Source organism: Macaca mulatta, chromosome 19 (genome assembly GCF_049350105.2).
Source record: "Macaca mulatta isolate MMU2019108-1 chromosome 19, T2T-MMU8v2.0, whole genome shotgun sequence".
Classification (NCBI taxonomy): Eukaryota; Metazoa; Chordata; class Mammalia; order Primates; family Cercopithecidae; genus Macaca; species Macaca mulatta.
The window spans coordinates 50,738,937-50,752,863 of record NC_133424.1 but is presented as its reverse complement, the minus strand read 5'-3'; the positions used below and the strand labels follow the sequence as shown (position 1 = coordinate 50,752,863).

Here is a 13,927-nt window from a genome sequence, read left to right as displayed (position 1 = left end):
TTCACCCTCTTCTCTACTCTGTCCTAGTACTTACAACATACCGTGAGAAAACTCCTTGTTATATAATTGAACCCAAGACACACACTTCTGTTTACAGATTAACTTTCTTGCCTATTTTAGACAGTTGCTCACTTTATTTCTAATTTTTCTCTTATTCTTCAAGAAATGCTTTACCACTCTGTGACGCATGGTCTATGTTTGCTCAGCCTCCCCTCTATCCTGGAAAATCCCCATGGCTACTGACTGTGTTTCACCAACTTGAATCCCTGCATCTTGTACAGGGGTTCACACAGGGTTAACGCTAGACCATGTTCATTGAATGTATATCTTTCAGTTCCACGAACTACAACCGCCATTCACTGCTGATGGCCCAGTATCTCTTTGGAGTTGCCTAGATCAGGGCTGATGGTGGCCAAGAATAAAATTCAAGTGCTGTTGGAGAGGCAGAATCAGACAAGTGTTGCAAAACATAGAATATCATTTTGAACAGCTTCTAAGGATAGGTAAAGATCCCTCACTTGAATCTGAATAAAATGTGAATCTTTTCGCCTACCCATTAGAAAGAGCCAGAACATTTGGACATATTCTCTATTACTAAGGTTGTAAAGTAACTTTATAGGTGTTAATTCGTTAAATTTAAAATGCACATATTTCATTTCTTTGTGATATCTTTCAATATAAGTAAGAGAGGTGAATAATGACAAGAGAATTGACTAGAAGTCTTAATATAGCACCATTTGCAAAAGAAAAATATTGGAAATAACCTCAATGCCCATCAAAAAAGTCAAGGTCCACAATTTTTGGTAATCCTTCTAATGCAACATTATGCAACCTTTGAAAACTGAGGCAGCACCATCAATAGATGATGTCTTCAAGATGTATTCTTTGACAACAAATCAACTCAGTTCCTAAAGTGTAAGGTGGAGAGCAACATATACCAGGATTTGTTTAAAAACAAATTAATAAATCTATATGTTTCCATAAGCAGAGATTTCCTGTGGAAGGAGAATAAAACACTGGTAATATTCTCAGCAGTAAGATTGGGTCCAGGAGTAAGACAAAGACTTATTTTTTCATTGACTAAAACAATTTTATTCTTATGAATATTGTGTCAGTCCACTACCTGAAAACTTAAATAACAGCACAAATAGAAAGGAGAACAATGGAAAAGACAGAGGAGATTCTCCTTCTTGGGAAAAATGCCAGGTGAGCTGATATTGACTCTGGTCAGACTTGGGAAAAGAGCTGAGGATGGCAGTGCAAGCAGAGGGTGCTCCGTGATGAAAAGCCCAGGGCAGGAGTAGTTATGGCAGATGGGTCCTGAAGGACTATTGGGGCCAGGTCAGAGAGAGCTGCCTGCTGCTCTGAGAGCCCATGGAGGCCTTGTACCGGGAGCTCCTAGGATGCTGACCTGGTACTCATTGTCCAGCACCAAGATGCTCAGATTATGTTTTGCCATCCTCAAAGGGCACATTGTGGCATCTCTTCTCACACTTCCAGGTCCCACACACATAGCTGTTTATGATCAAACAATGGTGAAAGTGTACTCAGAAATGGAAGCCGATGTCTGAGTCCTCATTTGTCCCTGTGTAGAAATCCATCTGCAGCTCTGGGCAAAGCACACAGAGTGTTAGGCAAGCCCCTTCTTTGTGGGGAACACACTTAACACAAATACAAATCCCTTCCCCCGTTTCAGGGAAGAAAGCAGTCTCCATGGTGATACTGCAGGCCTGGTCCCTGTGGGGCTATTTAGCTCCTCGTTCCCCCAGGTGAGGACACACTCTGCCCCTCATCACAAGATCAAAAGTGAGCCACTCTAATTTACCTGGGCCTATGACTTGTCCATTCCTTAAAAATTCTATCCCCATTGGATCTAATTAAACTAAAGAGCTTCTTCACAGCAAAAGAAACTATCATCAGAGTGAACAGGCAACCTACAGAATGGGAGAAAAATTTTTGCAATCTATCCATCTGTTAAAGGGCTAATACCCAGAATCTACAGAGAACTTAACCAAATTTACAAGGAAAAAAAAAACAACCCCATCAAAAAGTGAGCAAAGGTTATGAACAGACACTTCTCAAAAGAAGATATTTATGCAGCCAACAGACATAAGAAAAAATGCTTATCATCACTGGTCATTAGAGAAATGCAAATCAAACCACAATCAGATATCATCTCATGCTGGTTAGAATGGCAATCATTAAAAAGTCAGGAAACAACAGATGCTGAAGAGGTTGTGGAAAAATAATAATGCTTTTACACTGTTGTTGGGAGTGTAAATTAGTTCAACCATTGTGGAAGACAGTGTGGCAATTCCTCAAGGATCTAGAACTAGGAATACCATTTGACCCAGCAATCCCATTACTGGGTATATACCCAAAGGATTATAAATCATTCTACTATAAAGACACATGCACACGTATGATTATTGTAGCACTGTTCACAATAGCAAAGTCTTGGAACCACCGCCAATGTCCATCAATGATAGACTGGATTAAGAAAATGTGCCACATACTCACCATGGAATACTATGTAGCCATAAAAAAGGAAGAGTTCTTGTCCTTTGCAGACCTGAGATGAGCCCTGTCAAGAGACGCCATTTGATGGAAGCTTCTTCAATTTGCATTCTTTCGTTTGTAGGTAATATGTTGTTTCTCCTAAGTGGTTCTCCAGATGTGCAACAGAGAAGATAATCACAGCTCTTGTAGAGGGAAAAGGGCTGTGATTCTGCCATCTTGGTGGGAATTCTGAGAAGTTGAGAACGGAGGGTGGAGCCAATTGCTGAGAAAAACATTCCCAGAAGAAATGAAATTAGGCATCTGGCTGTTTTCAGCAATGATGTAAACCAATGACTGTTGTCTATTTTCTGTTTACATTATAAAATAGATACGATCATTGCATTTTTCTTATGTCTGTTTCAGTATTGTGTGTTTGATTTGTTCAGGGCAGATAATTTATCCCTTTAGGGAACATGTTGAGAGAAAGTGCACCTGATAATTTGTTCTCACCTCATAAACACAAGGTCCCGATTTAAATAATAAAATATTGAACTTCACTCTGAGCCTGTTCTTGTATTGTATTGGTTTCTGTGGTTTTTCAGAAGGTGTTTTGGGGATGTGGCAAGTGTATGAGCCAGTGGGGGCTAAGTGGAAATAATTTCCACAAATGGCCCAACGATAATGACAAGTCAAAATAACCACAGCTTGTAGCGTTTCCTCTCCTTAATTTGGGCTTTCTGCATGACACCTTGATCAATATAATGTCATAGAAGTCACACTGTCTGCCTTTCAAAGCTAAGGCCTACAATGCCTTGCACCTTCTTCATGAGACTTTTGGAAGCTTTTCATTGGTGGAAGCCAATCATTGATTCTGATTTCAGGAATTCCAGGAATTCAAGGCACTAAAGTGGAGATAAGATAGGGAAGGAAACAAACAACCAGTCACCAGGTGTTCAGCCACCCTAATGCTGAGTTGGGCATGAGTGAAGCATTTTCTGAAATCTCTGACTATAGACCTTTCTAAAATCGAGACACTCACTGCATAATCTGTCACCTATATGAGTCCACTAAACCTTCAAAACTCAGAGAAATCAGAATAAATGATTGATTTAAGCCAACATGTGTGGGGAGGTTGCCTGTGCTGCAATGCCAACAGTAACAGCAGCAAAGCAGAATCTGTTCACAGTGCCCATGTGCATGAATTGTGTTCATTCCACCAATAAACCACTTATTTTCTGATCTTAAACCATGACCATTTGTTTACAAAGAGAAATCTCAGGATTCTGCCCACATAAAATGGAAAAATCAGAAAATTATTTTGAAAAAAAAATGGATTCTTAAAAGGAAATCATTGAACTGTGATTCTCTAACTATTGCTTGGATTGAAAATTTAGATGTAAACATTCTCAAATTTTTCTTCCAATTCCTCCAGTGCATCCCACACAATTCCAGGCAGTTTCAAGACACAAGAAACATTCTTAGGATGAGCGAAGAATTAAGATATTTCACCTGACTTTCCTCAAATTACAAAGTCTCTCCCCAAAGCCTGTGTGGTTGTAAACAGATCCCTAACATTTCACTGCAATGAGTCATCTAAAATGAGAGAAGAATTTTAGTTCAGAGTGTCTGACGTAAAGTATGGGCTGTAGAGAATGTCGTTTGTTTTGTCATCTTAGATATTCCAGTGGTGTTGTGACTCACTGCCTGTTTCACTTGTGTGTCTGTGCCACTTTGTCTTTTTCCCCAGTAGAGTGAGAACCAGATCCTGGATAATTTAGTGAAGTTTTATTGACCATGTGTAGAGGAAGGCGTGAGGAGAGATCATTCTCTTAGCAGGCTCTGGGATACCACAGTCATAGAGAAATGGGGAGTTTCTGTTGCTCCTCAGTAACACGGAGTGTGGACATCACCGTCAATCACAGACACACATTGAGGTCAGGCAGACATCCCACCACACTTGCACCAACTTCACGTAACATGATGGGAGTTGATGGGCAAAACTGTAACACTGTTTGTCATTGACCATTACCTGTAAGAGGAAAAATGCATCAGAAATACAGCATGCAACAAAACAAGCTATCAGTCTTATCTCCCCTCAGCCCTAGTGCCTATAGCAACCAACCAGAAAACTCCCAATTATACATCAGAAACCAGTAGACATACTTCTATCTACAGACTACCTTTGTGCCTATTTCAGACAGTTGTTCATTTCATTTCCCATGTTTCCTCTCATTACTCCAGGGAAGTTCTACCACTCTGTGTCACACAGTTCCTGTTTGCTCAACCTCTTCTCTAGCCTGGAATATGCCAGATTCTGTGTCATGAATTTGAATCCCTGCGTCTTCTACAGGGGTTCACAAAGGGTTCGTGATCAACAATGTTCATTGAATGTATACTTTTCAGTTATACAGACTATGACTGCCATTCATCACTGATGGCCCACTTTCTCTTTGGAGTTGCCCAGGGCTGTCAAGGGGTTAGCAAGGAATGAAATCCAAGTGTTTTTAGAGAGAAAGAACAGAATAGGTATTGCAAGACATAGTATATTATTTTGAACAACTCATAGGCATATTAAAGGATTACTCACTTAAATCTGGACAAAATGTTAATCTTTGGGTTTACCCATTTGAAAATGTCAGGAAGGTTGGAAATATAATATTATTTATTACTAAAGCTATAAAACAGTCAATTTTTAGGTGTTAATTTACAATATTTAAAATGCACACAATTCTGAGCCAGTTATTTCATTTCTTTGTAATTATTCTTTAATACAACTACTGGGAGTTTGATAACAAAAAAGATTTATTAGAAAGCCTAATACAGCATCATTTGTGAGAGCAAAATACTGGAAACAGTCTAAATGTCCATCAAAGGAGTAAAGTTCAATAATTTTTGGTAACCATTCTACAGGAATATTGTGCAGTGTTTAAAAACTGAGGCAGCACCATAAATAGATGACTTTGCAAAATATAGTATTTGACAAGCAGTCCACCCCAGTTCCTAAAGTACATTTGTTCAGAAAGAAATGAAAACATAAAACTATATATTTCTGTAAGCAGATTATCTCCATAATTTGAGTAGAGAAGCCAGTAATATTATTGTACTGGGGAGTAAAATTGGGGCTCAATCCTGAGAGAAAGACTAAATTTTTGGCTCACTGAAACTATTTTATTTACATGTGTATTTTCTCCATTTTGGATAAATGAAAATATAAGTACATCATCACTAGAAATGAGCACTACGGGAAAAGACAGAGGAGATTCTTCACTTTGGGGGAAATGACAGGTGAGATTACCTTGACCCTGGTCAAATTTGGGAAAAGAGCTGAGGATAGCAGTGCAAGCAGAAGGTGCTCTGTGATGAAAGGTCTGGGGCAGGGGCAGTTATGGGAGATGGGCCCCAAGGGACTCTTGGGGCCAGCTTACAGAGAGCTGTCTCCTGCTCTGGGATCCCAGTAAGGCCAAACACTGAAAGCCCCTGGGATACTCACCTGGTACTCATTGTCCAGCACTGAGATGTGCAGGTCAAATTGTTTGCCATCCTTAAAGGGCATACCCTCAGATTTTCTGTAATGCTTCCAGGCTCCACACACATGCTGTTCATGACCACTCAATTCCCAAAGTACACTCCAAAATGGAAGGCAATGTCTGACTTCTTATCTGCCCCAGTGTGGAAATCAACCTGCAGCTGTGGGTCCTTGTGGAGGTCAAAGCACGCAGCATGTTGGGCAGGTCCCTCCCGTGTAGTGCACACACAGGACACACACGCAAATCTCTTCCCACCTTTCCCAGGACAGACAGAAGCCTTCCTGGTGATACTGCAGGCCTCATCCCTGTGGGGCTGCTTCAGCTCCTTGTTCCCCCATGCAGGGATATGCTCTGCCCCTCATCCCCAGATGGAAACTGAGCCACAGTCACTGACCTGAGGTTATGAGTTGTCTATTCTCTGAAAACTCTATGCTCTTTGATAGAAGTGTTGGTGGCAGGTAGAGATCCTCTTGGAAATTTTGGCAGGCTCCTACAGGAGAGTCATAGCACAGATCTGGAAAATGTGGAGCAAAGACATGTCATCCTTTGTGGATAACTTCTCTCCATTTGAGAAAAAGCATTTGCCTTGCTACTGTGCCTTAGCAGAGAGTGAATACTTAACTATGGCCTCCAGGTTTCTGTGAATCCTGGCTGTCTGTCAAGAAGCAGGTCTGACCCACCATATTTGTTCCTGCAAAAGACATGATCTCATGATTTTTATAGCTGCATAGTATTCCATGGTGTATATGTACCACATTTTCCTTTATTCAGTCTACCATTGATGGGCATTTAGATTGATACTGTGTCTTTGCTATTGTGAATCGTGCTGCAACAAACATACATGCGCATGTGTCTCTATGGTAGAACAATTTATATTCTTTTGGGTATATACCTAGTAATGGGATTGCTGGGTCAATTGGTAGTTCTGTTTTTAGGTCTTTGAGGAATTGTCACACTGTGTTCCACAATGATTGAACTAATTTACACTTCCACCATAGTGAATACGCATTCCTTTTTCTCTGCAACATTGCCAGCGTCTGTTACTTTTTGACATTTTAATAATAGCTGTTCTGACTGATATGTGATGGTATCAAAACTGTTGTTTTGACTTGCATTCCCTAATAATCAGAAATGTTGAGCTTTTCCACATATGTTTGTTGGCCACATGTATATCTTCTTTTAGGAAGTGACTGTTCATATCTCTTGCCCACTTTTTAATCAAATTTTTTTTTCTTGTATATTTCTTAAGTTCCCTATAGATGATGAATGTTAGCCTTTTGTCTGATGCGTAGTTTGCAAAAATGTTCTCCCATTCTGTAGGTTGCCTGTTTACCCTGTTGATGTTTTCCTTTGCTATGTAGAAGCTCTTTAGTTTAATTAGATCCCATTTGTCAATTTTTGCTTTTGGTGCAATAGCTTGTGTCATCTGCATCATGAATTCTTTCCCCGTTCCTATATCCAGAATGGCATTGCCTAGGTTGTCTTCTAGGGTTTTATAGTTTTGGGTAATACATTTCAGTCTCTGATCCATCTTAAGTTGATTTTTGTGAATGATATAAGGAAGGGGTCAAATTTCAATCTTCTGTATATAGCTAGACAGTTATCGCAGAACGTTTCACTGAATAGGGAGTCCTTTCCCCATTATCTGTTTTTGTTAGCTTTGTGGAAGATCAGATGGTTGCAGGTTTGTGGTCTTCTTTGTGGTCTCTCTGTTCCATATGTGTTTGTTTTCTATAAATACTATGCTGTTTTGGTTACTGTAGCCTCACAGTATAGTTTGAAGTCAAGTAGCATGATGTCTCCAGTTTTTTTCTTTTTGCTTAGGAATGCCTTGATCATTTGGGCTTTTTGTTTGTTCCACATGAATTTTTAAACAGTTTTACATAGCTCTTTGAATAATGTCATTGGCAATGGCAATTTTACAGGAATCACTTTGGATCTACACATTGCTTTGGGAATTATGGCCCTTTTAATGATATTGGTTCTTCCTATCCATGAGCATAGAATGTTTTTTTATTTGTTTGTTTCACCTCAGATTTCTTTGAGCAGTGTTTTCTTTTTTTTTAATTTTGCCTTGAAGAATCTGGCAAATTGTATTTTACAAAGATGGTCATAATGATATCTCTTATCCTACATGCTCTTCTCCACTGTGATTTTTTTAATATATTTTTTATTTCCATAGGTTTTTGGGGAACAGGTGGTATATGGTTCCCTGAATAACTCTCTTAATGGAGGTTTGTGAGATTTGGGGTCACCCATCATCCGAGCAGTACACACTGAACCAAATTTGTAGCTTTTTATCTCTTATCCCCTTCCCACCCTTTTCCCCCCAAGTCCCCAGAGCCTATTGTATCATTCTTATGCCTTTGCATCCTCATCGCTTAGCTCCCTCTTATGAGTGAGAACATATGATGTTTCATTTTGCATTAATGAGTTACTTCACTTAGAATAATGGTCTCCAATCCCATCCAGGTTGCTGTTAATGCCATTAACTCATTCCTTTTTATGGCTGAGTAGTATTTCATTATATGATGGTTATTTGGGTTGGTTTCACATATTTGCAATTGTGAATTATGCTGCTATAAACATGCGGGTGCAAGTATCGTTTTTGTATAATGACTTATTTTCCTCCAGGTAGATACCAAGTACTGAGATTGCTGGATCAAATGGTAGTTCTACTTTTAGCTCTTTAAGGCATCCCACATTGTTTTCTATAGTGGTTGTGCTAGTTTACATTCCCACCAGCTGTGTAAAAGTGTTCCCTTTTCACCTCATCCCCTCCAATATCTATTATTTTGATTTTTTGTTATGGCCATTCTTGCAGGAGTAAGGTGGTATCACATTGTGCTTTTGATTTACATTTCCCTGATCGTCAGTGATGCTGAGCATTTTTTCATATGTTTGTTGCTCATTTGCATATCTTCTTTTGAGAATTGTTTTTTCATGTCCTTAGCCCCTTTTTTGACGGGATTATTTTTTTTCTTGCTAGTTTGTCTAAATTAGTTGTAGATTCTTGATATTATTCCTTTGTTAGATGTACAGATTATGAATATTTTCTCCCACTCTGTGGGTTGTCTGTTTACTCTGCTGACTGTTCCTTTTGCCATACAAAAACTCCTTAGTTTAATTAAGTCCCACTTATTTATCTGTGTTTTTATTGCATTGGCTTTTGGGTTTTTGGTCATAAAATCTTTCCTTAAGTCAATGTCTAGAAGGGGTTTTCCAACATTACCTTCTAGAATTTTTATAGTTTCAGGTCTTAGACTTCAGTTCTTAGATTTCAGTTCTTAATCCATCTTCAGTTGATTTTTGTATAAGGTGAGAGATGAGGATCCAGTTTCATTCTCTTACATTACATGTGGCTTGCCAATTATCCCAGCAGCATTTGTTGAATAGGGTGTCTTTTCCCCACTTTATGCTTTCATTTCCTTTGTCAAAGATCAGTTGGTTGTAAACATTTGGGTTTATTTTTAGGTTTTCTATTCTGTTCCATTGGTCTATGTACCTATTTTTATGCCAGTACCATGATGTTTTGATGACTATGGCCTTATAGTATAGTTTATAATCAGGTAATGTGATGCTTCCAGATTTATTCTTTTTGCTTAGTCTTGCTTTGGCTATGCAGGTTCTTTTTTGGTGCCAAATAAATTTTAGAATTCTTTTTTCTAGTTCTGTGAATAATGATGGTAGTATTTTGATGGGAATTGCATTGAATTTATAGATTGCTTTTGGCAGTATGGTCATTTTCACAATATTGATTCTACCCATCCATGAACATGAAATGTTTTTCCATTTTTTTATGTCATTTCTGATTTCTTTGAGCACTGCTTTGTAATTCTCATTGTACAGATATTTCACCTCCTTAGATGGCTGTATTTCTAGGTATTCTATTCTTTTTGTGGCAATCATGAATGTGATTGTGTTACTGATTTGGCTCCCATCTTAGCTGTTGTAAGAAAGAATGATAGATATTTTTGTATGTTGATTTTGTATCCTGGATTTCCCTAAAGTTGTTTGTCAGCTTAAGGGCCTTTTCAGCTGAGACTATGGGGTTTTCTAGATACAGAATCATGTTGCCTGCAAACAAGGATAATTTGGCTTATTTTCTTCCTCTTTGGATGCCCTTTTTTCTTACTCTTATCTAATTGCCCTGGCCAGGACCTTCAATAACATGTTAAATAAAAGTGGTGAGAGAGAGCATCTTTGTCTTGTGCCAGTTTAGAGGGGAATGCTTTGAGCTTTTGCCCATTCACTCTGATGTTGGCTGTGGGTTTGTCATAGATGACTCTTACTATTTTGAGGGATATTCCTTCAATACTCAGTTGATTGAGGTTTTTAACATGAAAAGGTGTTGAATTCTACTGAAAGATTTTTTTTCATCTATTGAGATAATCATGTGGTTTCTGTCTTTTGCTCTGTTTATGTGATGAATCAAGTTTATTGATTGGCATATGTTGAACCAACCTTGCATGCCAGGGGTACAGCCTACTTGATGATGGTGGGTAAGCTTTTTTCATGTGCTGCTGGATTCAGTTTGCCAGTATTTCGTTGAGGATATTTTTATTGATCTTCCTCGAGGATATTTGCCTGAAATTTGTTGTTGTTGTTGTGTCTTGCCAGGTTTTGATATCAAGATAATGCTGGCCTCACAAAATGAGTTAGGCAGGTATCTCTCCTCCTCAGTTTGTTGGAATACTTTCGGTAGGAATGATACTAGCTCTTCTTTGTACACTTGGTAGAATTCAGCTGTGAATCCATCTGGTCCTGGGCCTTTTTTGGGTGGTAGACTTATTATTACTGATTCAATTTTGGAGCTCATTGTTGGTCTCGTCAGGGATTCAGTTTCTTCCTTTCAGTATTGGTCAGGTGTATGTACCCAAGAATGTATCCATTTTCTGTAGATTTTTTAGTTTGTATGCATAGAACTGTTTATAATCTACCTGATGGGTGTTTATATTTTTGTAGCATCTGTGGTACTATCCCCTTTGTTGTTTCCAGTTGTGTTTATTTGAATCTTCTCTCTTTTCTTGTTTATTAGTCTGGCAAGCAGTTTGTCACTTTTTAAAAAAATGAACTGTTGAATTCATTCTACTTTGACTGTTTTCATGTCTCAGTCTCCTTCAGTTTAGCTCTGATTTGTGACATTTCTTGTCTTCTAAATTTGAGGTTGGCATGCTCTTGGTTCTCGACTCTTTTTTAACTTCAAAATTAATTTTTTCAAAATCGTCACATGGTAGGCATTCTCTAGTTCTTTTAGGTGTGATGTTATGTTGCTAAGTTGAAATCCTTGTAACTTTTTCATGTGGGCATATAGTCTTATAAATAATCCTTTTAATACTGCCCTAGCTGTGTCCCAGAGATTTTGGTACGTTGTATTATTTTTCTCATTACTTTCATTGTTCTCATTAGTTTCAAAAACAACTTCTCAATTTCTGACTTAATTTCATTATTTACCCAAAAGTCATCTAGTAGCAGGGCTATTCCATTTCCATCATTTCCATGTCATTGTATGGTTTTGAGTGATTTCCTTAGTCTTGATTTCTAATTTTATTGTGCTGTAATCTGAAAGAAGGACTGCTATGATTTCAACTCTTTTCCATTTGCTGAGGAGTATTTTATGTCTGATTATGTGGTGAATTTTAGAGTATGTTCCATTTGGTTTTGAGAAAAATATATATTCTGTTGTTTTTTGGGTGCAAAGTCCTGGAGAAATCTATCAGGTCCATGGATCAAGTGCTGAGTTTAAGTTCTGAATGTCTTTGTTAATTCTCTACCTCGATGGTCTTTCTAATGCTGTAAGTGGGGTATTGGAGTCCCTCACTATTACTGTGAATTCCATTATTCAAAGTCTCTTGGAAGGTTCTAAGAACTTGCTTTATGAATCTGGGTGCTTTTGTGCTGAATGCACATATATTTAGGATTGTCAGATGTTCCATTTGAATAAAACTCTTTACCATATGGAATGCCCTTAGACAACCTTTCAAGGTTACTTGGAGCCCTAGAGCACTGTAGGGTTTGCTGGAATTCAAGTTCCAGCCAATGAGGCCAAAGATTCCCCTTGGCTAAGGCTGGTTTAAGTGCTCCCTCAGTTGGCATGCAAGACTGGAGTTACAACACTGTTTTTATCACTTCAATGCCTCTTTCAGCAATACAGAGTTAAAAACAAGTACTACGAGGGCTCACCTGATTCTTGGTTCTCATGGAGGTGCTTTTTCTATATGGATGTTACCAGATAGAGTGTCCTAAATGTGAATTGTCCACGTCCTTGGCATATTGGAAAAATAAATTAAACAAAATCCCACAGAGTGGGCACAGATTTATTGAAGACAATTTACACAGTGGAAGCAGACTCCACTTGAGCAAGCAGCTGCTTAAGAGCCCCATCAAGGGCTCACACCTGTAATCTCAGCACTTTGGGAAGCCAAGAAGAGCAGATCATGTGAGTCCAGAAGTTTGAGACCAGCCTAGGAAATGTGGTGAAACCCTGTATACTAAAAATACAAAAATTAGCCAGCCATAGTAGCACATGCCTGTAATCCCAGCTACTCAGGAGACTAAGGCATGAGAATTCCTTGCAATCAGCAGGTAGCGGTTGCAATGAGTCCAGATTGCACCACTACACTCCAGCCTGGGTGAAAGAGTGGGGCTCTGATTAAAAAAAAAACAAAACAAAAACCAAAAAAAGAGACTTCTTTTTTTTCCAGTGTCTGAAAACAGTTTTTATGGTGTATTTATCCCCGTATATTTATCTATTTATTTATTTTTATTTTTAATTGTTATTATCCTTCAAATTCTGGGATACATGCGCAGAACGTGCAGGTTTGTTACACAGGTACACATGTGCCATGGTGGTTTGCTGCACCCATCAACCCATCATCTACATCAGGTATTTCTCCTAAAGCTATCTCTCTCCTTGTTCCTCAACCCCCAAAAGGCCCCAGTGTGTGATGTTCCCCTCCCTATGTCCATGTGTTCCCATTGTTCAACTCCCACTTATGAGAGAGAACATGCAGTGTTAGGTTTTCTGTTCCTGTGTTAGTTTGCTGAGAATGATGGTTTCCAGCTTCATCTACATCCCTGCAGAGGACATTAACTCATCCTTTTCTATGGCTGCATAATATTCTTTGGTGTATATGTGCCACATTTTCTTTATCCTGTCTATCATTTATGGGCATTTGGGGTGGTGCCAAGTCTTTGATATCGTAAGCAGTGCTGCAATAAACATACGTGTGCATGTTTCTTTATAGTAGAGTGATTTATAATTCTTCAGTTACATACCCAGTAATGGGATTGCTGGATCAAATGTTATTTCTGGTTCTAGATCCCTGAGGAATTGCCACACTGTCTTCCACAATGCTTGAGGAATTACCACACTGTCTTCCACAATGATTGAACAAACTTACACTTCTACCAACAGTGTAAAAGCGTTCCAATCTCCACATCCTATCCAGCATCTGTTGTTTCCTGACTTTTTAGTGATCACCATTCCAACTGGAGTGAAATGGTATCTCATCGTGATTTTGATTTGCATTTCTTTTATAACCAGTGATGATAAACTTTTCTTCATATGTTTGTGGGCACATAAATATCTTCTTTTGAGAAGTGTCTGTTCATATCCTTCACCCACTTTTTGATGGGGTTGTCTGTTTTTTTTGTGTAAATTTGTTTAAGTTTCTTGTAGATTCTTGATATTAGCCCTTTGTCAGATGGACACATTGCAAAAATTTGCTCCCATTGTGTAGGTTGCCTGTTCACTCTGATGATTGTTTCTTTTGCTGTGCAGAAGCTCTTTAGTTTTATTAGATCCCATTTGTCAATTTTGGCTTTTGTTGCCATCGCTTTTGGTGTTTTAGTCATGAAGTTTTTGTCGATGCCTATGTCCTGAGGGTATTGCCTAGGTT

At 38.6% G+C, this 13,927-nt stretch overlaps 1 protein-coding gene across 25 annotated transcripts in view; it reads right to left on the bottom strand.

Annotated features, from left to right (window-relative positions):
- The window catches only part of LOC106994763 (placental protein 13-like), a 118,148-nt gene that overhangs the window by 23,183 nt on the left and 81,038 nt on the right, over window positions 1–13,927 (bottom strand). For 4 of the 25 annotated variants that reach the window (XM_077982746.1, XM_077982743.1, XM_077982750.1 and 1 more), the window contains 2 exons: window positions 6,421–6,540; window positions 2,521–2,782 (listed from right to left, as the gene is read on the bottom strand). In XM_077982746.1, the coding sequence (XP_077838872.1) occupies window positions 2,521–2,782; window positions 6,421–6,540 (382 nt within the window). Of the gene's footprint in view, window positions 1–1,068; window positions 1,610–2,520; window positions 4,529–5,989; window positions 6,196–6,420; window positions 6,541–6,648; window positions 6,718–13,927 lie in introns of those variants that run through there. The other 21 variants (XM_077982748.1, XM_077982747.1, XM_077982756.1 and 18 more) reach the window with 13 other exon arrangements.